The 22,289-nt window shown below is 36.7% G+C and overlaps 1 protein-coding gene across 14 annotated transcripts in view; it reads right to left on the reverse strand.

Moving 5' to 3' along the window:
• Nucleotides 1-1,140: 1,140 nt before the first annotated feature.
• LOC124630485 (polypyrimidine tract-binding protein 1) overlaps nt 1,141-22,289 on the reverse strand; it is a 350,786-nt gene continuing 329,637 nt past the window's right edge. For 7 of the 14 annotated variants that reach the window (XM_047164410.1, XM_047164407.1, XM_047164415.1 and 4 more), the window contains 9 exons: nt 19,307-19,365; nt 10,661-10,874; nt 9,513-9,724; nt 9,023-9,056; nt 7,961-8,053; nt 7,316-7,430; nt 6,560-6,661; nt 6,343-6,420; nt 1,141-6,229 (listed from right to left, as the gene is read on the reverse strand). In XM_047164410.1, coding sequence (XP_047020366.1) covers nt 6,097-6,229; nt 6,343-6,420; nt 6,560-6,661; nt 7,316-7,430; nt 7,961-8,053; nt 9,023-9,056; nt 9,513-9,724; nt 10,661-10,874; nt 19,307-19,365 — 1,040 coding nt within the window. In that variant the 3' untranslated portion in view covers nt 1,141-6,096. The remainder of the gene's footprint in view (nt 6,230-6,342; nt 6,421-6,559; nt 6,662-7,315; nt 7,431-7,960; nt 8,054-9,022; nt 9,057-9,512; nt 9,725-10,660; nt 10,875-19,306; nt 19,366-22,289) is intronic. The other 7 variants (XM_047164414.1, XM_047164413.1, XM_047164420.1 and 4 more) reach the window with 3 other exon arrangements.

Genomic DNA, 22,289 nt, shown 5'->3' on the forward strand with positions numbered 1-22,289 from the left:
TCTACGCGGTCGGGTTATATTACGCGTAATGCATTACTCGCATTATTTACACATGTCATGTCTAACCACCATAGGATTAACAAGTAAACAACAAACACACACTGTAAGAGAAACTAGTATGCTCTAGTCTAAACCAATTTAACAAACTAAAATTTCGTTTCAAACCGCTCCACATGCATGCTCCCTCCGATGCATGTGCATGATTGAGGTATGAGTTCGAAGTTGATTTCGATCATAGTACATTAAACATATTTTTCAAACATTGCGGATTTTATTGTCCTTGTTTAAGGCGGCCAACTTTCCGAAAACTGAATGCGGGACTTAACCTTTCGTGAAAAGGGGGGGGGGGGGCATTGAAAAATGATCGGACGGAACTGATAAAATAAAAACCGTAAGCAAAAAGCTATAATTTAACCTATCAATATCGTGACACAGCGTGCACTAATGTCTTATTTTCAAAATCATTAGGCCTCACGAGTTCAGTAGAAATAAAGAGAACGAGATTATATTATAGTGTAGCTGTAGGTAATCTGTGTTCCTGCACTGTTGAGCGTGCGCGCAGGTGGGTGTTGTGTAGAAGTGTGGTAGAAAAATAGGGATGCGGGACATGCGGGACGCATACAACGTTTTGCGGGACTATTTTACTAATAATTTCAAAACGGGATTTCGTCAAGCATTGCGGGACGGTCCCGCAGAATGCGGGACGGTTGGTCGCCTTATCCTTGTTTACGCTTAATACTTAAAGGGTAAGTACAGGCTTCTAACGTAGCCATGTTATGGACTCATCACCTGGATATGGACCTTGCTTACATAACATAGGTCGGTATAGTTATATGTTACGCATTGCCAGTCTATCAAACGAGAGTAGGACCGGGATGCTAAGTGTATGGTCATTGGTCTGGACAAATCGTAGTCGCATGCTTTAAGATGACATTCCCGTTTCTAGAAAGGGGATCAAAACCAAATAGGTAGTTGGTTCTCTTTAAACAATGGGCTGATCATCAAGCTGCCTATCTGAGACCATACCTACTCCATGAAAATGCGTGACGTCGGAGGCAAATTAGGTATGCCCACAGTTAGATCCATTACTGAGGTAAGATTTTTAACCTACGGCCGTTATGGTTCAAATAAAAATATTTGTTTTTCCATTTTCAACTATATTTTATTATAAAATCACAAAGAATAAATCTAGAATTCAATAGGGTAGTCACTTAGATATTAATATTGTTGTATATATTTATAATTCATATAACTGTATTACACAATGTAGTTTAGTGAGCGCGCGGTTTCTTAGGCGAACCTGGCGCGTTTAATAAAATAAATTTTCACAAACAATCATCAAAATATGTTTTATCTTGAAATATAGCTCGTTAAAGCTTGCCATTTTGATTTTAAACGTGATTTAGGTATTAGAGATAAAACATTAGTTAAGTTGAAAGGAAAAATATTATTATATCCCTGTTATTTTTCCCAACGATTGGTCTTTGGCATATTGAATTAAGACTAATAATTAATATTGACATGTTCAAATTGTTTCAGCAATATTACTAAGATAGTGAACAAAATTAGATGCGCTTCCCAAGAAACTGATGAGATAAACGTTACTCGAACGATTGTTTACATCTATTTAACTATTTTAACTTTACACACAACCCTTTAATTTGCACACCTTTATTTAATTCTTTTAATGAAACAACTAAAACATTATTAAAACAAGAAGAAACCAAGGAAGATAGTAACAGTAATACTTCCTAAGAAGGGTTTTCGATAAGTTAGGTAGGTATATAATTAACTAGAGCGACTACTGAAATTAAGATAGGATATTTAACTAGTAAATCTTAAAGTAATGATTATGTTAATCTTTACTGTAAACTTTAATCTTTACTATAGATCCTATTAATTTAATTTGTAATTATTAACATAGTCGTGTATAATATTTACAATTTCAGATTAATCTAACATGGGTGTACCTGCCACTTTGACGCACAGGGGCTCTCGGGACAACAAATCTAAACGTTCAGCACGATGTCTCGTGCCTGGTATAACTGGGGGCATTAGGTCGGGTCATATTATGAAGCTCTCGTATGAAATCAAGTGGCAGGCACACAATAATTTCGCTAATTCAACGTTTCATTACGGAATGGTTCAGTTCTTTCCACACAGTAGGAATAAGGGACGTGGCACGGACACAAAATAACCGCCTCGGGCGATCAAATGCCACGGGCAGCGCTATAATTTTAATTCACATTATACCCTGTGCGAAATACAATATTCCACTTGATAATATTATATAAAACATAATTATCATTGGCAATATTTTAAGTCCCTTACTCCCTTTACAATTCAACTAAACAACGTGTTTTATTTCGCCTAAATATTTTTCTCAAGTCAGATGACTCCGTTGAAAAAAGGTAGAGATTTTATTCACAAGTTATATAAATATACCAAAGCGTAATAGATATACTTTAAAATGTAGTCGAGTGTAGATTTCGCCAGGATAGTAATAATTAAGTTCTATAAGTACGAATATGTCTAGAATACCAATTGTGTACTAATGTACATCATCTCATTATATTGATCCCCTTTAACATTTATAAGTTTTATTTACAAATAGTTTCTTGAAACTTGTTCAGGTGGTCTGAAATAAAGGGATGAAATAAACCACAGACATTGATGAACAACAAACGCAATGAAGGCAGTGTGGGTGAACGAAACGTGTCTGTGACTCCGCACCGCTGTCCTATCGTAGACAATTGGTATGGAAATTGAAATAATAAAAAGGGATTCAGGTAGAAAGGGAAAGGATTGAAAATAAAGAACAAAAAGTATCAATGATAATAATAGTTTAATTATGAAATTAAAAATAAAGAGTGAAATTAACCACACAAAAGGCTTAAAATTAAAATAAGAAATAGACGACGACTTGTCGACTTACGAAAGATAGACAACATCGAAGCAAAGTATCGAGGAGCATGACAGTATTATATATGCGCCTTAGCCAAGGTCTATTTACTGATATGTTGGCCTTTATCCACATCGTTATGAGTTACTAAATACAGCTAATATATGTATGTAGTAGAGATAAATACGAAGCGCAATAAAATATAAGCATATTCAGTTCGATATGCGGAGATATGTATGGAACGCAAGAGATACATACGAAGTACATAACGGAGGATAGTTCGACGGCGACAGACCACGCCGATTCAACTAGTCACATCGCGACGATGGATATCATAACACATTCGAAAACAACTTTCACATCATGTTTCAACGCATAACTTTAACTAACAAATTGAAACAATGTTCACTTACAATGAATAAAATTGCATATATTGCGCTTAATAAAACTCTCAAATATAATTTAACTGTAACATTTTCATCAACTTTTCAATAAATGTTAAGATTACTTCAATTACCTTTTACCTAAAATAATCTGTATTGACTTTAAATTTGGCATCTCATCCTAAACACTGATCTATTTATTATTTTTTAATAATATTACCATTAAAATCTAGATATTTAAAATACTTCTCTAAACACATAAATTCCTATAATTATCTATTAGTCAATACCAATGTTATTGAGAAAATTTTAGGCCTGAAAACGCTACACACACAGTTATATAATTCGACCATTCTACGAATGTGTTGAGCACAAGCGACTGAGTAACTGCAGTACGCGCGTAGTACGCGAGCGAAACGAAACGGAACCGCGGCTTGTGTGTAGCGTTCTACGCTGACTACACTGGATATGTAATCTCCTCTTTGCGATTCTTGTTTAATTTAAATACATAATAATAATACAATTATTATTAAAATTACAAATGCGATTACCGCCGCTTTCACGTCACTCGACCACCACTCCTCACCATTTCAAAACACAGGCACAGAATCCTGCGCCGTATAGAAAAACATTTTCAAAAACGTGCAAAATATCACCACACCCTGGTCACCTAACATTATCTAAACCAAATAACTACTTTTACGTTCTTATTATAGGTAGGTACTGATTAATACAATATGATTAAATTTTTCTATTAAACCTTACATCGTAGTGACAATCTAATATGTTTTCAGTTTAATCATCTTACTAAGCTCTATCTTTATTTCTTATGTATGTTACGTGATATATATTATACATTTTATAATAGTGTAAATATGTGATTTTTATAACTTCACAAATGTTTTCTAAAATAAAAGTTTATTTTTTTATTTTATTTTTGCGACTATTTTTCGACAATGGGATATGTTCAAAGTAATGGAATAGTGAAGACTGCCTGACGTGGTATAACAACGTGGTTCGACCTGGCCGCCGTACTCAATCTATGTACATGTCGCACGAACCGTTACGTTTATTTATCCTACAATATACATTCCCTTTTCTATCCTAATTGAATACCGAGCGTGGCATCGTCGAGATATGTAATGCATTGATTGATATTAGTGACTTACAATATTAATTAACATGCCAGTACAATCGTCATCAGGTATCTGTTTCACGCATGCTTTGCCTAATCACATAAAGTGGACGTGTAACTGAACACTTAAACTGGTCCTACATGTAGCTCTCGCGGCATCCCCCTACTAATTCGTTACCATATACAATCTTTTTACAAAAGCTTTCCTACCAGACTTTAAATATTTGTGACGAATTCATAAGATTTTGATAACGTAATCACTTAATTCACAAACTTAATCTCTTTTGCATTGGACTAGACATATTTTTTAATTAATTTAAGAAGGCAAAGATGTGTGAAATCCAATCGAGAGCTTAGCGAAGTGCGAGATATTGAAGTGGGAGTGTGTCTATATACAAAACGAAGTATCGAAGGGACAGCTCATTAACTAAAATACTGTTTAATGAAGTTATTGTGACCTAGTGTAAATACTGTTGATTAAATATGTCGTAGAGCAAAATCAGATCTGGCTAATACTTGATAGACCGTCGCCAACTGCAGTGTGGCAATATCGTAGCAATAGTGAAAATTATTCTAAAATATATGCGAGTCGGCCAAACCTCCCACCGCTCACAAATAAATAATTATCTAAAATTAACCACTTAGTGAATGCACGAGCATTTATATGTATGTTGTAGCTACCATTAATATAAATTAACATCAAAATAAATGCATCATGTCACTATTATGTCACTGAACATAACGTTTAAATAGTGATATATAACTAGATGCTTAGCCATAAGAGATGTGATTACTCTAACTAATCGTCAATAACTATGTGAAGTAGAACAGACAATATCCCCTAACAACGGAACTAGGCTGGAAGCAACACCAGGTTACATCTAAAATATATTATTAAAATTATTTCTATAACTAATATTGCACACACATACACATTTCTAAACATAACATTTCAGTAATCAAATAAGAAAAAAATGTGTATGCGTACAAAACTATATTTACTTATAAAGAAATGCAATAATAGTAAATTGTGCATATTAAAATAGACAATAATAAAATATATTTATAAAATACAATTTAAGATTAATAACTGCAAATTATATGTGACCAAGAGTTATTCAACAATGTGCTATAATGTGATGGATATAAAGTGTAAGGTGGTACATAGCCGACGAGCTGGCGGGGCAATGTTTGACATTGTGCCCCGAGCGGACAACGAGGGTTGCCATACAACGCAAACGTAACTAGCGCAATCTAATTGCAACAAATACCATCCTGATAAATTCAGTAACAAAATCAATAAATTGTAATCACCGGGAAACTTTACGACTTTATTATAAAAATAAAATAATCGATATACTTATTCAAAATATGGAATGAATATCACACAAAATATAATTCCTCTCTACGTGAATACGTTCCGTTTAGAATCGTATCGAAAATACAGTAGATATAAGCGGCGTTTGACTGTGATGATAGTTATCTTAGATTAGATGTACAGTAACAGTAAACGTACGTATTTTAAGAAAATAGAAATAGCACTTAATATCTAGTGATCCGTGTAAGCGTAATACAGATATATTTTAATTTCAGTCGAGGGAAATTCTCGATTTGTGTGAGAGGTACGATGTAAGCGTCGCCGGCGGGCGTCGCTTGTGTGATATTCCCCGCGGGACTTAGATGCTGGACTTGGAGAAGGACACTCGCAGGTGGTTGGACTCCGACAGCTGGTAGTTGTGCATCTTGATCAGCGCCGCCACCGCGTCGTCGATCGACGGCAGCTGCACCAGCGCCATCTTGCGGTCCTTGCTGGAAACACAATATACAATACTGAGAATATTGAAAATTGAACAATAATCAAAATAGTTTTTTTAGGTAAGTATATCTCAAAAATCTATTACTTCAAAGGGTAAATTACTTACGGGAAGAATTTGAATGCCTTAATCGTGAATCCTCGCTTGGTGAATGCTTCCTTGATATCATCTTCAGACACCGTAGCTCTGAAAATAATTATAAAAAATAATATAAATATTTGTTCTAAACTGTTTCCTGTCCTGACCAATTTGCTGTTAACCTACCATGTTTTAGAAGTTAAATTATTATACAAGAAATATTTATTTATATAATTTATTAACTTACGGAATGTTAGACAGGTGGAGAGTCGCGCTTGGTGGGTAGATGTTTTGGTAGTTTTTGCTACCAGGCTTCTTGAATCTATGCAGCGGGCTCTGAGAGTAATCCCTGGAAAACATAACGACAACATTTTAATACGAATCGCGAGTAGTGCTACGCCGCGTAGCGATGCGCCTACGCACGCAGCTACTACACTTTTACTACTATTTTGTGCTACGAGAAGTTGAGTCTTACCATAGATGTAAAAAAGTATTGAAATACGCGGTACAATATCTTTGGAGTTTTTAAATATTTTCCTTTCAAATAACAGTAAAATGGAACAAAGCGAGTGAAGTTGTCGCTACGGAAACAATATTGACATATTGGGAATAAGTAGGTATTGGTAAATACAATCATTATTATTGTTATCGGAGAAAATGGGATCTAAATGTCAAGTTCTCATTCTGACCGTACCTATGTGTTTAAAGGTCAAACTCATCAATCATACATTATACTAAACTTGATATTTGCAAATGTAATTTTGACAACAATACCGTAAGGCCTTTAATTTGTGGTAAGTATCAAAAAGTCGGATCATTTAAAAGATTGTATTATTTTGATTTTTCACGACTCTTGGATCCTTACAAAAAGAGTCTGTAGATATTTTTTCCTCTTTTTTACACCTTATACCTACGTTCGGTTATATAGCCGCTACGTATGCCGAAAGCCGACATCAAAATAGTTGGGAAAAGGCTAGGCAGATATTGATGATGAAGTATTTACCTGGTAAGTCCAGCATCAGGTTGTCCCTCTTTAGGCAGCTGCACCGTTTGGTGCTTGCTGAGCATCACGCGCATCGCCTTGCCAAACACCCGCAGCTTATCCATGTGGGTCATCGCTGTATCAGGCAACAACATAAAATTAGGTAAAGGAGGTATTAGGTAATAAGGAAAAGGCTAGATGTTGTTCAAAGAAGATATATCAAGAGTGTCTGGTGAATTGTGAAGAGCCATGGCGGTTTAGTCCGATGATGGATTGCGTGAGGTCGAATTTGAAGTCATACACTTGTGCCATTAATTTATACTTTAATTCTTTCCAGTATTTAAACATGTTTTTTTAAAGATTCGATAAATAATAAACTTAGTTGATATTAATTGAGTGCCATAATGATTTACTTGAAAATGTATTTTATGTTTTTAATTTTCAATCAAAATAACTCAAGAAGAAGTACCAAGGGTTCATAAGAAAATGTCAATGAATAAGACTATAAGTAGCAAGTAAACACCGCTTACTTCATGTTACAAGAAAAACAAACTACAGCTGAGAGGAGAACCATAAGAACGCTCATAATCCTAAATAAATACATGAGCTGAGTTATGAATTTCAACCTTAGTACATTAGAAATAGGGTTGGTTTTAGTTTACGTACCTAGATGGGCCTGGTGAGGTTCGGCCATCTGAATGAGAGCTGAATCCTTCTTATTGTAGAGAATCTTCACCCGTTGCACATCGCCGTACACGCCTATACGCAAACAAGAGTCTTACAAACACGCATTGAGATGATTCACTAGAAATAACAATAACTATTCATATATAATATCGATATATCCTTATTTGTGTAGAGTGTGTTTTGTATTATGAAATTTTGTCTTGAATTATGGTGTGAAACACAGTCTAACAAAATTTGGATCATGTTCCTCAATGTTGTCTAAAGTATACCTACAGCTAATCTAAGTAACTACATTGAACACGGTTTCTTTAAAATACACAGCATAATTTAGTACAACGGCTTGTAATATATAATGTCGTGAAACGGGACAGTTGGAAAATACAAGAAGAAACAACTCCAAGCTCTAAATTGGTCACGGTTAAGCTTTCGATTAAGGCTTTAGCGGTTAACAGCGCTCGCCTTGTACTGGCGCGCTGTGTTAAGCAAATTACTGCAAACAATTATTCACTTCTACTCACTATTTAATTAGCATCGAGTTCTTAAACTCTCGTTTGCTCGTATTTAACGCACCTCTTATAAAAAGCTCACAACAGCGATTGCCATGTTTGTGGCGTCACTGTCCGTTTACCGATATTCAGGTGGGTACATACTAAAACTAACTTAATGAAAAAACATAAAATAAGAATAATGACGACATCGTCACATAGAGATGCGTATATCGCTGTACCGTATCTAGTTTGAAACTGACAGCACACAAAGAAAATAAAATAATAAACTGAAATAAAGACAACACTGGGTAAACAATAGACTATCTAACTTAGCTACACTAGGGTGTCTGAAACACAAATTGTCATACGAGTTAATAAAGCGTTTAGAATTGAGATTCGATAGTGTTATCAAGCAAAGCTTCGACAAGTCGTCGGATGCGGTTATCAGTACAGAAGTCGAGAATGTTAGCTGACAATTTGTCTTTCAGGCGACAGGGCTCAGGAGCAATATTAATGTTTTAATATAAAATACGGAATGTATGTGCACACGTACCGAAAAGGGTAAAGAGAGCGTCAGGCGTGACCATCTAAAACAATAGGAAAGAGAAAAGAGAAAGTATTATAAATAGTCGTAAAAGATATCTGACATCATATCTATAAATAAATTAGCAACTTATCTTTAAGGAGTTTAAGTAGAATATATAAATATAACAACCTGTAACGCCGTACGTGTGGTTAATGCATTAGTTTGATTGAATTTAAAGTGAGCCCACAATTACAATGGTGTCTGATACGGCCGTTACTGGCTATTTGTGTTAGCGTAATGAATAAATTTGCCAATAAACATTAAACTACTAAGTCGGAACAATGTAGGAATTTTGTCTAAACTGTTTTAAGTACAAACGGGAGTGGTTGTTGATATTGATCAAGAGCAATCATTTAAGTTTTTTTTTTAGAATAGGGCGGTTACGAGAGACAGAAATAATAAATCCGCCTGCCAGTATTGAGGTATGTTATGTATGGTGCGTGGGCTGTGTACCAACCTCCTCGTTGAGATTGGAGACGAGTAAGACGGTGGCGAGCGGCAGCGGCGGCGCGGCGAGGGCGCGGAGTGCAGGCGACGCGGGAGTCAGCGTGAGAGCTCCGAAGGCCGGCAGCCCCACGCCGCCGACGCCGACGCCGTAAGGTGATGCCAATCCAGAGCCCAGACCCAGGAACTGAGGCGCCAGCACGCCGCCACCTGCGGAGATACCATCTACGTTATTTAGTATATGTCAAACATAATAATTAAAAATACAAGTAGGAAATAAGTAAGTAAACCTTTCTAAAAACTTTGGTTGAAATAAAATATTCAAATAAACTTTATCTATTATTTGCTCAGACCTACTAATAACAATGCTCAAAGTTACTGAAATGATATTTGAGATTAAATATTCAATACACAACATAACATTTTAGTCCCCTTTTATAATATTCCACAAACAAATCAGACAAGGAACGTAATTATAACAAAAGCAGAACATTCGCAATGGCGGAATGATCCACACATATTACAACCCTCTACGGTGCAATACGGATTTATGACGAGTTATTAGTCACCGCGGGAATATTTACCATTGAAATATGAATAATAAACAAGAAAAGAGCTAACGTGGAATAGCAAATGTAATTTGGAAGCGTTATTGAAGATTTATTTCGCACTGTAACTTCATGCGTATATTGACGCAACAAAAACATACGCATATACAGCTAAGAATACAAAATCACCGTAATTTGCAACATAAAGAAAGAAAGGCAAAGGCGCCTTTATACAAAAACATCAAAAACAGTGAAAATGAATAAAATATGGGGACCTATCAGGCTACACGGGGAACAAAACATATTTCTCAGGCATTCAAGATTAATGCTATTACTAGGAACATAGAAAATGTTCAGAGAGTTGTAACGTAATGAGCATACCTGAGCTTGAAGATTTAAAATGAAGATAGACTTTTGAGATAAGACAACCAGTGAACTACCTAAATAAAAAAGTGCAACAGCGATCGAAGTCAAGTCCAATAGCCAAGTGTGAATGGGGCAGACGTAGATACCCTGGGGTATCGTTGGATGCAGGACGTAAGAGTCTACGATACGTGTGAGAGTTGGAGCGCGGTGAGAAAGCTTCCAGGTGCGCGGAGTAGTGAGGACTAACTCATCCTGGATGCGAGGGCCAGCGCGAGGCGTGCCCGCAGTGGCATCAACTCACTGGTCAACAGCTGGTGCGCGTCGCCGTCGCCCGATGGCAGCGTCGGGTTCGTGTAGTCCCGAGACTTGTCGTTGTTATACTTCACGTTCAGACACGTCATCTTCGAGTAGTCGATGCGCAGTGTGCAGCAACCGTTGTAAATATTCTGCCCGTCTAAAGCCTAAAAATAAATAAAAAAGTTACCATTATTGAAATAACTTTTCTCGTTTGACACGAAAACAGAACAAATTATAAATCTCATCAAAAATATATTACAAGTCGGAAAAGTTTCACTTCTTTTGAGGGTCGTTTATTCGAGTGATAATAGGAATGTGATGATTTTTAGTAATAAAATGAATCGCATTCAATTTAACTTTTTAATATGATCAGGTTAAAAGGAAAAGCATTAGGTTCCCGGGTGACACTGTCTTTTTTCTACTCATTTTTAATTTGCATCGCAAGTATAAGGCCAACAAAGCGAAATTCCTTTTAGCACGATATAAAAAAGTGGATCGATACACTACCCGTAACAAAGAAGAAAAACTCGCATTATGGCCGTGTCAAAATTGTTACGTAGCGAGAGCAACAGCTATTTGTTTGGCCGCGACGCCTGCGGGAGGCTGATAACACCACATCGCGATAGAAAAGAGAATTAATTAAAATGCAACAGCACTCAACCCATTCCTGCGAGCATAAAGCTCGTCGGCGCGGGCGGCGTGTACATCATATTTTTATAATGAAACCAGAACACAACACGTTTTATTTTCACTAATGAAACTAATGCCATAAAAGAACCTCACAGTCATATTTATGATCGTGTACTCGGTGCAATCGTCTGGCATAATTTATTGTTATAAATGGCAAGCAAAATACACTCAGCGTTTTCATTCACTATTTTGTTTTAAAGTTGCTAAAGTGAGTCAAAAAAGTATAATCGTTGTTGTTAAAGGTTTTGTAATACAAATAGGCTCCTGAACATTATTTTTCAATTGAAAGAGTAGATTTTGGTCTTTTGGGAACGATGTTTAAATTAAACTTAACAATTTGCCAAATTAATAAACAGTTTTGTAGAATTAAGCGTTTGCAAAGAATCGAGGCGGTTTCCGGGCTTTAAAAGGTTTTGTTAGCATTATGTTGAATTCAAAACACGCTTAAGTAGCTTTGTCATGAGATGCTAAATTAGAATTAATTTATTTTAGCAATACGACTTTATTTTATATTCTAAAAAAAGTGCCAGCATTTGGGTGAAGCAACTAAAATATGTAAGAAGCCTACAAAGGGAAAGTTTTATCAGAGGATAAAAATTAAAAGCCTGAATTATTTAATTCCCGTGGAGTAAATTGGAGTTCCTTTGTAAACCGTCATCTGTCAAATGAATTATGACATTTTTACGACGGACTCCATTAGCTGAATAAAAATGTTTTGGGCTTTTAATGCCTTAGTTACGTAAATGATTGTGCTAGTAGCCATCGTTAATTATTGTCGTGGCCATTGTCTTTCCCTCTTATTTTTGCGACAGAAGGTCAACAGTAATAAAAATTATGAAGGGCTGCATGAGAAATAAATCAAGTAGACAATTTTAATAAGTACTGATCATAACAACAGTTTTACAGTCGAATAAAAGTATCAGAGGAGTCGTTGAAGAAGCAAAAGTTCGATGTCGGAACGTGGGATATTGGCTGTAGATTTAATAAATTTCTGTTCTATATGCAAATGCGACCCCCTGATGTGTAGACGTGAATAGATTGGCTCGTTTAAAGCTCAACTTATATGGAAATGCGAAAGGCACGTAAGAAAGCGTGGAAGAAGATAGCTTCGATACGTAATTAGTTTTGTAGAGCCTCGCGGGCCCGAATTCGATTTTGAATGCCAAATGTACCGCGGCGAGCGTAAGAGAACGTAACGAGTAATTAATTTACAATTCTAATATACATCCATTTAATACATCGAGATTTTCGAGTAACATTTTAAAAGTCAAATGAGAATATCTGTGATTCCGATATTGTTTCATTTTCAGCAATTTGCATTGATTACCAAAAATAATGGTATTATGTTGTAAATAAATAAACAGAGATACAGGGCTATCCCAAGTGTCATATATTTATAATTCGCGTAACATTGTTGTTTGTTTATTTAGAACCCTTTAAGCAAATAACTTATTCGGTATGATTCCTATTTGATTAATTTCAACCTTCAGATTTTCAGGGAATTAATTCTAAGGATCAAAACCATAAGGGTTTTTATGTTAAGATAAATGCATAATAAATTAACTGTTATACGTGAAACCCTTTGGTCATGAAAAAAAAAGATAGTTTGATTTAATGTAGGGTTTAATTTCTGCTTACTCATAGATTTAATTTGAGCTTTATTAAACTTTCGATTTTTATATACAAAATAGATATTAGTCTATGTCGCAGTGGATGCCACAATTGCTCTCGAGTCACAAAGATAAGTAAAAGTAAACTGTTATATTCACAATTAGACCTTTGATGAAGGTATCTCAGCTGAACGTTTGTCGTGGATTTGCCAAAGAAAAGAATGAGAGGAAAAAGAATAAGAGGGCAAGAAGGATTTTGAATTGCAGATTAATTTCTTACTTTTTATAAGCTTTTTCGGAGGCACTTTTGAATTTAACTCTGTCGTTACTTTAAGAAGTCTTATTTTAATCTAAAAATCTCAATGTTACTTAGAAAAGATTGTGTATATTTTACGAAAGGCTCTGAAAAAACATTACGTTGTTGAATATTTTGTTCTATGAATAAGATTTACTTAATTTTCTTTTATTGTTTCAGCAATAAGGAACAGAATTTGTTTACAGATTCCTCGGCGATTAATTATGTCATCTTTTTCTTGTATTTTTAAGTTTTCCTATCTTGAATGACTTTAGGCGAACTCCCTGCGACGGCCATATTTCATTTAAGTTATAAGATCCGCCGGACAAAGTTATTCCGTAACAGCAGCACCTGCCTGTTGTAAAAATCCGGCATTCAAACTATGAAGGAAAATGTGCTTCTCAGTTTATAACACCCCCGATCTGATACTGCTCTCTCAGTATCAATATTCTCGGGAATTTTATTTTAATCTTCTGAAATGGTTATTTGCGCTCGCAGAGGGAGTCGTAATTGAGGTAAAAAAAAAATATTAGGAAGAGTGACAAGGTGATAAAACGACAAACGTCACGCCCGATTTTATATTGGAATCTTTTACTGCGTAATAGGGTGAACGAATCTCCGTTCAGACGATTTATTGGATCCGACAAACATTGATAATAAATTAGAATTTTTCACTTATATTTTCTGGGCCAGAAAGTTAAGATTGAGCGGCGGGAAGGCTTCGCGGGTATAGACTCGTCGGTGTCAACGTAAGACGTAACAAGTGTCCTCCGTATCTCTTAATCACGTCCCCGGTAATTGTTTTATCTTTAGCTCGTTAGAACTCGTTTAAGCAAAGCCTTCTTAGTGAAGGATTAAATGCGGTCCGCCTTAATCCACCCCCCCGTTGCTAATTCTGGCGGTTTTTCCACGGAGACCAGATAAACGTTTTTGTTGGGGTCCCGAGCTCGCCGCGTTTAATATTTATAAGAGCCCACATAGCTCAGAGTGCTTCTGTTGCCGGTGCAAGGATTACGCTAGCGCTGGAATGCATTTGGTTTTTGTCCGCAGATGACGTCAGAGAAATTGTAATGAAAACATTTCGGACACAACATTTTTTATTTTATTAAATGACCGGTTCCGTAAAGTGTTCAATTTGTGTTGATTGTGTAGTAAATCAAGTAAAAGTTGAACGTTTTAATTTAGAATAGTTGGGTCGGTTCACTAAACAATGTGTTTTGGACGGGTAGACATCCGCTCGATTAGCCACGGATAAAGGATCACTTATCAGGGCGGGCGCCCCGACGCTGCACTAAAAACGTACACCAAGAGCAAGCTTTTAACTATTAATAAAAATAAACCAACAAACAAAACGACTGCAAAATTGCTCATTTTAATCACTTCGCTTTTGCTATTGGAAAAGCATTTAAAAATTTAAATCGGCACAAAATGAGATTGCACTGTGACGAATGGCACTTTGAGTAATTTCTTTTTGGTTTGCTGAAATAAAATATTAAATGTTTTAATTTCGTGCCCAAAAGTGCAAACTGTTACCGTCTTACCACAAAAACTTTTTAACGTCAGTTTAAGACTTGTCTAAAAAAATGTCAAATTATGACGTTGACATATGGTTCATTTTGGAGCCACATTTTTTTAGACAAGTGTAAAACAGTGGTTAAAGTTTTTGTAGTAAGGCCATTATAGTTTTGGTCGATTGAGTAAATATGGCTATTGTTTCTCTTAGAGCACAAGATTAATATATCCACCGGAAGCCCTGCTCGTGGATATATCAGCTAAATAGGTATTTTGCAAAATTTACTGCGAAAAGCGGACTCTTGTAAAAGGGAAATAATAAATTAAGTTTTGATAGTGGCTCTAACCTAATTACGGTACGTAGGTACACATTTGGGGACGCGTCACCGAACAAACCGCGTTCGCTCCATTAGACAATGTAATTAATACTCGCGGTTACCCCTAATTGTGGTTGACTGATAGTGACGAACGAAAATCGAGTGACGATAGCTCAACAACCGCGCCCACTTAACACACCGTTCCAGTTTGCTTTGGAAACGAAACTAAATTGGTGCTAAATGTATGTACATTGTGACATCATGAATAATGAACTCTATCACTTTAGCCGCAGGGGTAAGGCAGCAATCGGTTTTGTCCGTGAACAATATATTGTTATGAAACATAATGGCATTGTTTTACCTATGTTCTGTTAGTATGGGCATGTAATACAGCCTACGGGCGGCTTTATTGTGAAGCGGCCGAGTAAATCATGCGAGTGACGAAAGTTTAAAACTTGTCGCGTTCAACGGTTGATTGTCAGCCGCCTCTTGATTACGGTAAGCAAACCAGCCACAGAACACTAACAAAACAACTGCTAAACAATGTTTGACACGTAACTAGGTGATGCAGAGTGCAGCTCAAGCGTTGTTGACACAGTCTGTAGGAGCCCAAACAGGGGTGGGCGATGGCACGTGCAATTTTAAACGGGACTCGGACCTCGCTGCAGGTGAACGACGAACTGTTTGTTAGCCGCCGTGAAATTTCTATGAAGTTTGACCGTCACTAGCACAGTGCGGACGAGACTCTATAGCTAGTTTCCAACTTTGATACAATGTATTTTGTGATGTCAATAGCAATATTTCAAATAAAGCAAAGTTCTGCGAGGCGACGAATGAAATTTCCTTTGATGGCGCATTGATCTCTTTCAGTACATAGTTTTACTGCACTAGATTCGTGGCACTCCAACCGTTCGGCGCAAGTATTACAGACTCGCTCAAGGCGAAGATATAACATTTTTGACGGTTACATTGTTTGAACACGTCCCAGTGTTGACACAAAGACACCGGTTAGACGTTGCCGTAGTGCAAAGTGCAATTTTAAAATGTAAACAAAGCCCGCACCTTGAGTCCATAAACGGTATCTCGGATTTCGCCTTATTGAACCTGAGAGACGGAGTCTTGTCAAGTTTACCTCGTTTACTTATATGAAAAATATGAACGGCTGTTACTGACACCTATTACTTTTTTATGATAATAATTCATGCAAATAGACTGCGCAGTGTGAATTTGACAATTATTTATGTTATTGGAAACTGTTCATATTTTATTTATTCATGCTACGCTGCGGGTCAAACGAATCAAAAATACCTATATTATACAACAAAATATACTACAACATGATGTAATCCGGGTGTGCATATATATCAGGGTGCGTGATGAAAAATTGTGTGCGATATAAACAATAGATGGGAACGCACCTCGGACTGTTAATATGGATTGTCTGTGACAGCGTCGGCCACGTTATGGATGAGGCAGGAGTAGCAGGCCGGAGGGCCGCATGAATCACATTGTTATCAATCATAACTTACTGATGGAGCGGCCAAGGTTCTGATTAACGGCCCACGATACAACCACTACACTAATGACTGTCTCACTAGTGCTCGCTCTACGGTAACTGCTTCTCTGCTTGTGACATTTTGCTCAATACTCAATAAGTCACGTGGATACATTCATTAATATTAAAATTTCAAGCACTTTCCGCGAAAAATATTCTAAATTTTGTGACATTTCCTGGTAGTTCAATTTTCACAAACTCAACCCGACGTTTGGGTAGGTAACCCAAAGCGCTGTTCACGGCTATTTATATTTTTACATTTACATGTAAGTACATGTAGTCGAGCGCATTAAGAGCGTACATTTCGTGTCTGGGCGCATAAGCCGCCTTCTGAAAAGATTTGATGGCGAGGTTAGAGATTTATGTCAAGGATCATAGAGCCGGGATCGGGGGATTTCAGAGCTCCTAACATCCGACTGTACCCTTTGTGGCTGGAGCACTATCCGGCTTCACTTCACTTTGTACCTCTTACTTGTGCTGCCACTTACCTCGCGGGACGTTTTAATTCCATTTCGAGAAAAAACCGAGTCCGAAACGAGTGCCTACATGGAACTGAGGCCCGGCTAACGGCGGGCTTGTAAAGGCGATGTGTAACTAATTCTGTGTGTGGTGTGTTTGTGGCATCAGGTTGGCAAAAAGATTTGAAAGAAAAAGTGTCTGTACCCGTCTAAATAACGTGTCTCAGTTTATTTATAGTTTTAACATTTTCCATTTATGTATTTTTAACTGTTGCTAATTAAAAAAACTTAAATTGGTGATCACTATAAAACGTCAAAAAAACAACATGCAACAAAACTTTCCCTGGCAGAACACGAAAAGACTGATGCCCCAATAAAATAAACAATGATTAACAAGAACATGCCGATTGCATGTAGCATTGCAATAAACAGGAGGGCAATAAAAATAGATGTAGTAGCCGACATTGTATGCTCGTTAGGTCGCATCGGAGTTACGGACTAGCGAGTTACGACCTTAGATCCGTTAACGAGAGCAGACTTATTGTCGTCGCGACCACTGTCGGAACTAGAGTACCAACTAAACCAATGTTATTGCGCTGACAGTGGGATTAAAGTATGCTATTCTCATTTCAATTACTTGTTAAAATGCTATCCAATTTGGTGGAAATGGTCTTCAGGTTTTATACGACGTCTCAGGGAATTTAATTTTATTCATTTTGATATTCCAAATGCAGGTGCAATTAAGGTAATGTATTATTACCTGTGAGTAATCATTAAATTTACTTTAAGGACCATTGAATTAAAAATCATCATCTTTTTCTAGGTAAAATCTATTTGATAAGTACCAAATAGCAGTTGGAAAAAATCCGCGTTTATTACAGCTAAAAATAAGGCCGCATTTGATCCGGCTGCAGCAGTCTGCGCGCCAACACGATCCTATGCCCGACTCCAATCATGACACAGTTGATGGGACTTAGCGTTGCTAAGTTTTCACCACTCTGCTCTGCCGGTGATATCTCAATTTCACGAGGGGTTTCCCCGCTACCCAACATTAATTTGTAACGTTAAGTCACAGGCTTAGCGCGATGTACACTATAAAACATGTACCTGTATCGTTTCATTGCAACGCGCTACAAGTTCACAGCTTATACCAATCGTATTAAGCTCCACAGGAATTGGGCGTAAAGAGCGACTAATTAGGGCGGATAGTCGACTCGCTATTGTAGAATTCATTAGCGAATTGTACCAACGCCGCGAGGTATTACAGACAAATTCGGCAAATGAATGAAGTAACAAGCAGGTTAAAATTATCCCATATGCTGTTATTATCCCTGCTAAGAATTGTATCGTATACGAGATACTTCTGAATAAAAGAAAATTTTGTACGAATCGTTGCGTACGAATGATAAAAATCAAAAAAGCGAAACTCTCAGTCGCCATCGGTCGGAAACAAAGTTACGTTCAGCGATTCATAACCGTATGGCAACGAAAAAAAAACAAAAACTCGATAATTATACTCGTAAAGCGAGTTTGCGGAAGCCGCAAAACGAAATTTAATTTGCCCTGAACGCTGCATCAGAAATAAAGTTAAAACAGTCGCTGCAGTAGGCGGCAGTACGCCCAACTTCTAACGCAAATGAATAGCGAATGGGAAAAGTTGAGCCGAGAAAAATGATGTCCCACTCGGCGAGTCGGGCGCCGACTATTGTCGTGGACTCGCGGCTGCCATGTTGTTTCTCGATATTATTGTTATTAAATGCACATAAACGTTCTGTTGTTGTTAAAGCTTTGTTGTAGGTAAGCTGCCGACGAACGTACACGGGGCTTTTAATGTTTTCAGGGCGTTCACACTCCAAATGAGCTAAATACATTTCTGGCAACTTTTTTTGATTGTTCAAAGCTATATTTTATTTTGATTTAAAGTTACAACGAAAATGTTTAATCAGTCATGTTTTATTGTTTGTCTGTTTGGTAAACTCCGAGTGATGTGTCATAGTTTTATAAATACGGAGTTCATGCGAAGTAAAGACCGGGGAGTCACTTCATTTCGAGATAGTTCGAGAGTCATTAAAGTGAATGAAACGTGCGGCAATAGGAACTTTGTTTTATGGCTTTACTTTACAAACAGTTAAATAAAAACAAAGAAGTGTTTTACTTACTGTTTTTGCCGTTTGCGCCGATACCGTGTCTGGATACTGAATGAGGGCTTGGAATGAATCTGTAAACAAAATAGACTTCGGATTAGGACTAATGAGAACTGGAGTGTTGAAAAAGGAACTGCGGAAAGCTTGTTGATCTTTATTTCAAGAAAAAGAAATAAAGATTCCTTCGATGTTTTGTATCGCTAATTAAAGTGTACGGTGTTCGTGTAGTACTTATTGTAAAAATTGAGCATGCGATTTATTAAGCGTTACATAATAACAATTATGTTATCATCACTATCTTCTTCATTAACAGATATGTCGTAACAGTCTTACAATACAACAAACAATATAAACAAACACCATAAGAGGTCAGTCACATACGAGTTTTACAAAATATAACAATTTTCATAGCCGTAAAACAATTTTCTCTAGAGTACTCGAGTGTTGGATGTCTCACGGAATTCCTGACAGGCAATATCTTGTTCACAAGAACGTTCAAACAAGGTGAAATTGGCGCCCAACGTGGGGCGCTCGCGATCCTCGAACTCGTCCTGAGTTAGTCGCAGGTGCACCGCAGCTATTTTATCATCAACACTTTAGCGAATATTCCACTAAACAAGTTTCATGCCTATTTTACTTTCGTCATAAACTTGAAAAGTAGGAATTCATTGCGCCTGTCGCCTTGTCTTACTCGCTTGCCTCGTGAAACTTTGATGTGGTGGAATGTAAAACAGCCTTATTTCGGGACTACTATAAATAGTAAAGTAACACTATACTTCATCGTATTCTCTGGGGGTAATCAATGATATAAAAGTCGTTAATCACCAAAACAAGTGCGTAAACAACGAAGAAACTGTGGGAGCACATTCAACTGGAATGGTCCCACAAGTAATATAGTTGGTGGAGTATATTTAGTGCGAGGATAAGCGTTAAACCCCCTAATTTAAGGCATGAGCCGGGCGATCATTGCCGTCCGCTGGGCGAGAACATAAATTCACATTTTTAGGAAACATCGTTCGGGTAGGTAGCACCTGCGTTGCCCACATTATGTACCATTAGACGGTGTGACACAGACTCTCGCTCGGTTAAGGCACTGTCGAGAATGTTGTATCATTATACCGAGGTTACTAAGCCCCTTATAAAAAATGTTTTTACCTAAAAAAATATTATGAGGAAAACTTGTTTTTCTAAAAATCTTTCTACCTACTAAAACAATATGAAATGAAATAATATTCTCTAGTAATTCTATATACTGAGGCTGGACAATTGTTTTGGTTAGTTTTGTTAATAAACTTCTAGGCCGCTTTTTGTTTATACATGAAAATATTCGTACAGTTTAATTAAAATTTTAAAGTTAAACATAAAAATATGGAAGAGATTAGATACCTACAATAAAATATGCCAATAACAACAAAAATACAAAAACTCCCAACAGCTTTATAAGACGACCTCTCCTGTACCTTAACAATTTGCCTGCACCTATAAAATATAGAATGTACCACCTCTAAAGGCAGGAAACGTCGGCGTAAATTAAAAGTAACGCGGTGTCTCCTTCATACATAGTTAAATGCTCTTTAAGGACCCATATTTTCTTTGGGCTATTTGGGGCCGTTAAAATGGAATGCATAAAAGGCTATGTAAAATATGTAATTACATAGTGAATAAGCAAAAAGTTTTAATAGGGACAATGGAGGCGACCACTTGAACGTAATAGTTACTTCGTATGCACCGGCTTCATGAAAACAAAGGAAAAATGTAGCTCAAGTTTATTTGGTATTCTGAAAAATGTTTTCACTTTATATTACTACGAATATTTTAATAATAAGGACTGAGTCGAAAAGCCGATCTTGGCAGAGATTAGGTATGCTTTTTCGAGGAGGAAAATGTTTATCGTTGTTGGTTTATAAAACTTACAAGATACAGGTTGGTCCATTTTGACGCCGTAAAATTATATGAAAAATGATGTGGTTAAGTTAGGTGTTTCACATTTATTAAAAAGAGGCTAGGGTTCTTTTTTGCGGCGGTTTCAATTTCAAATGAGGATTTTCATATATCAAAATATTTTTACTATCAGTATACCTGTTAATACGAGTATTATTCAGTCGATTCCCAAAAACAAAAGGACGTGGTTGCTCTTATTCCGAAAAATATTTTGACATCATTTTTATTATTTGCAATCTTTTGTACGTAACGCGAACATGTTACAATTTTGCCTGCGGCTTCTTACGTGTGTTGTATCGACATATTTTGCTACATTATTACTACGTTTGTTTGATGATAGAAATATATTTATTTATTAGGAAATTAGGTTTAATTAGATTTTCTTACAAAACTTTTCTTGTGATCTGTATTCCAAGAAATAATAATACAATATATAAAAGACACACAGTTCAGTCGTAGGTACAGTCAACAAAGTCGCGTTTTGCTAAACCCTACTGAACAGTCATCAGATATTACTTTCAGCAAATTTTCCATTAGCTCTACGAACAATAAATATTAATTAAATTTTAACCCATTCACAAGCTGTTGTTGACGCAAAAAGTTTTATGCACTTTAGGCAATAATCAAAATGGAAGTTTCCCAAAATAATTGTCCCCTTTGCTCTGTTTTATTTATACAAGCTGAAATATTCAAGCGCTAATTCAATAACGTTGCTTGCGGCTCCGATTGCGCGCAAGAAATTCAAATCTCAATCAATCCGTAGCGTACGCGCCGCTTCATTATGTTTCATTAAAAATTCAACTCGAATGCGCAATTACTTTATGGAATATTTAAATGTCAATGTCTGCGCAAAAACAAGATGGGAGTTGTGGTAAAATTAAAATTTCGTAATCCACATTTCGCTGTGTAGCAAAGAGGTTGCTTCCGCTATGTTAATATTAAGCGGTGGGGCAGGGTGTGCGCCGGCCGACCGATTACAGTATAATTTGATATCTTAAATCTCGACGTCTCCCCTGAAATGAGCGAGCTCTGTCAAGCCTGAATGCGTCCTCGTTCG

The sequence above is a fragment of the Helicoverpa zea genome, chromosome 5 (genome assembly GCF_022581195.2).
Source record: "Helicoverpa zea isolate HzStark_Cry1AcR chromosome 5, ilHelZeax1.1, whole genome shotgun sequence".
Classification (NCBI taxonomy): domain Eukaryota; kingdom Metazoa; phylum Arthropoda; class Insecta; order Lepidoptera; family Noctuidae; genus Helicoverpa; species Helicoverpa zea.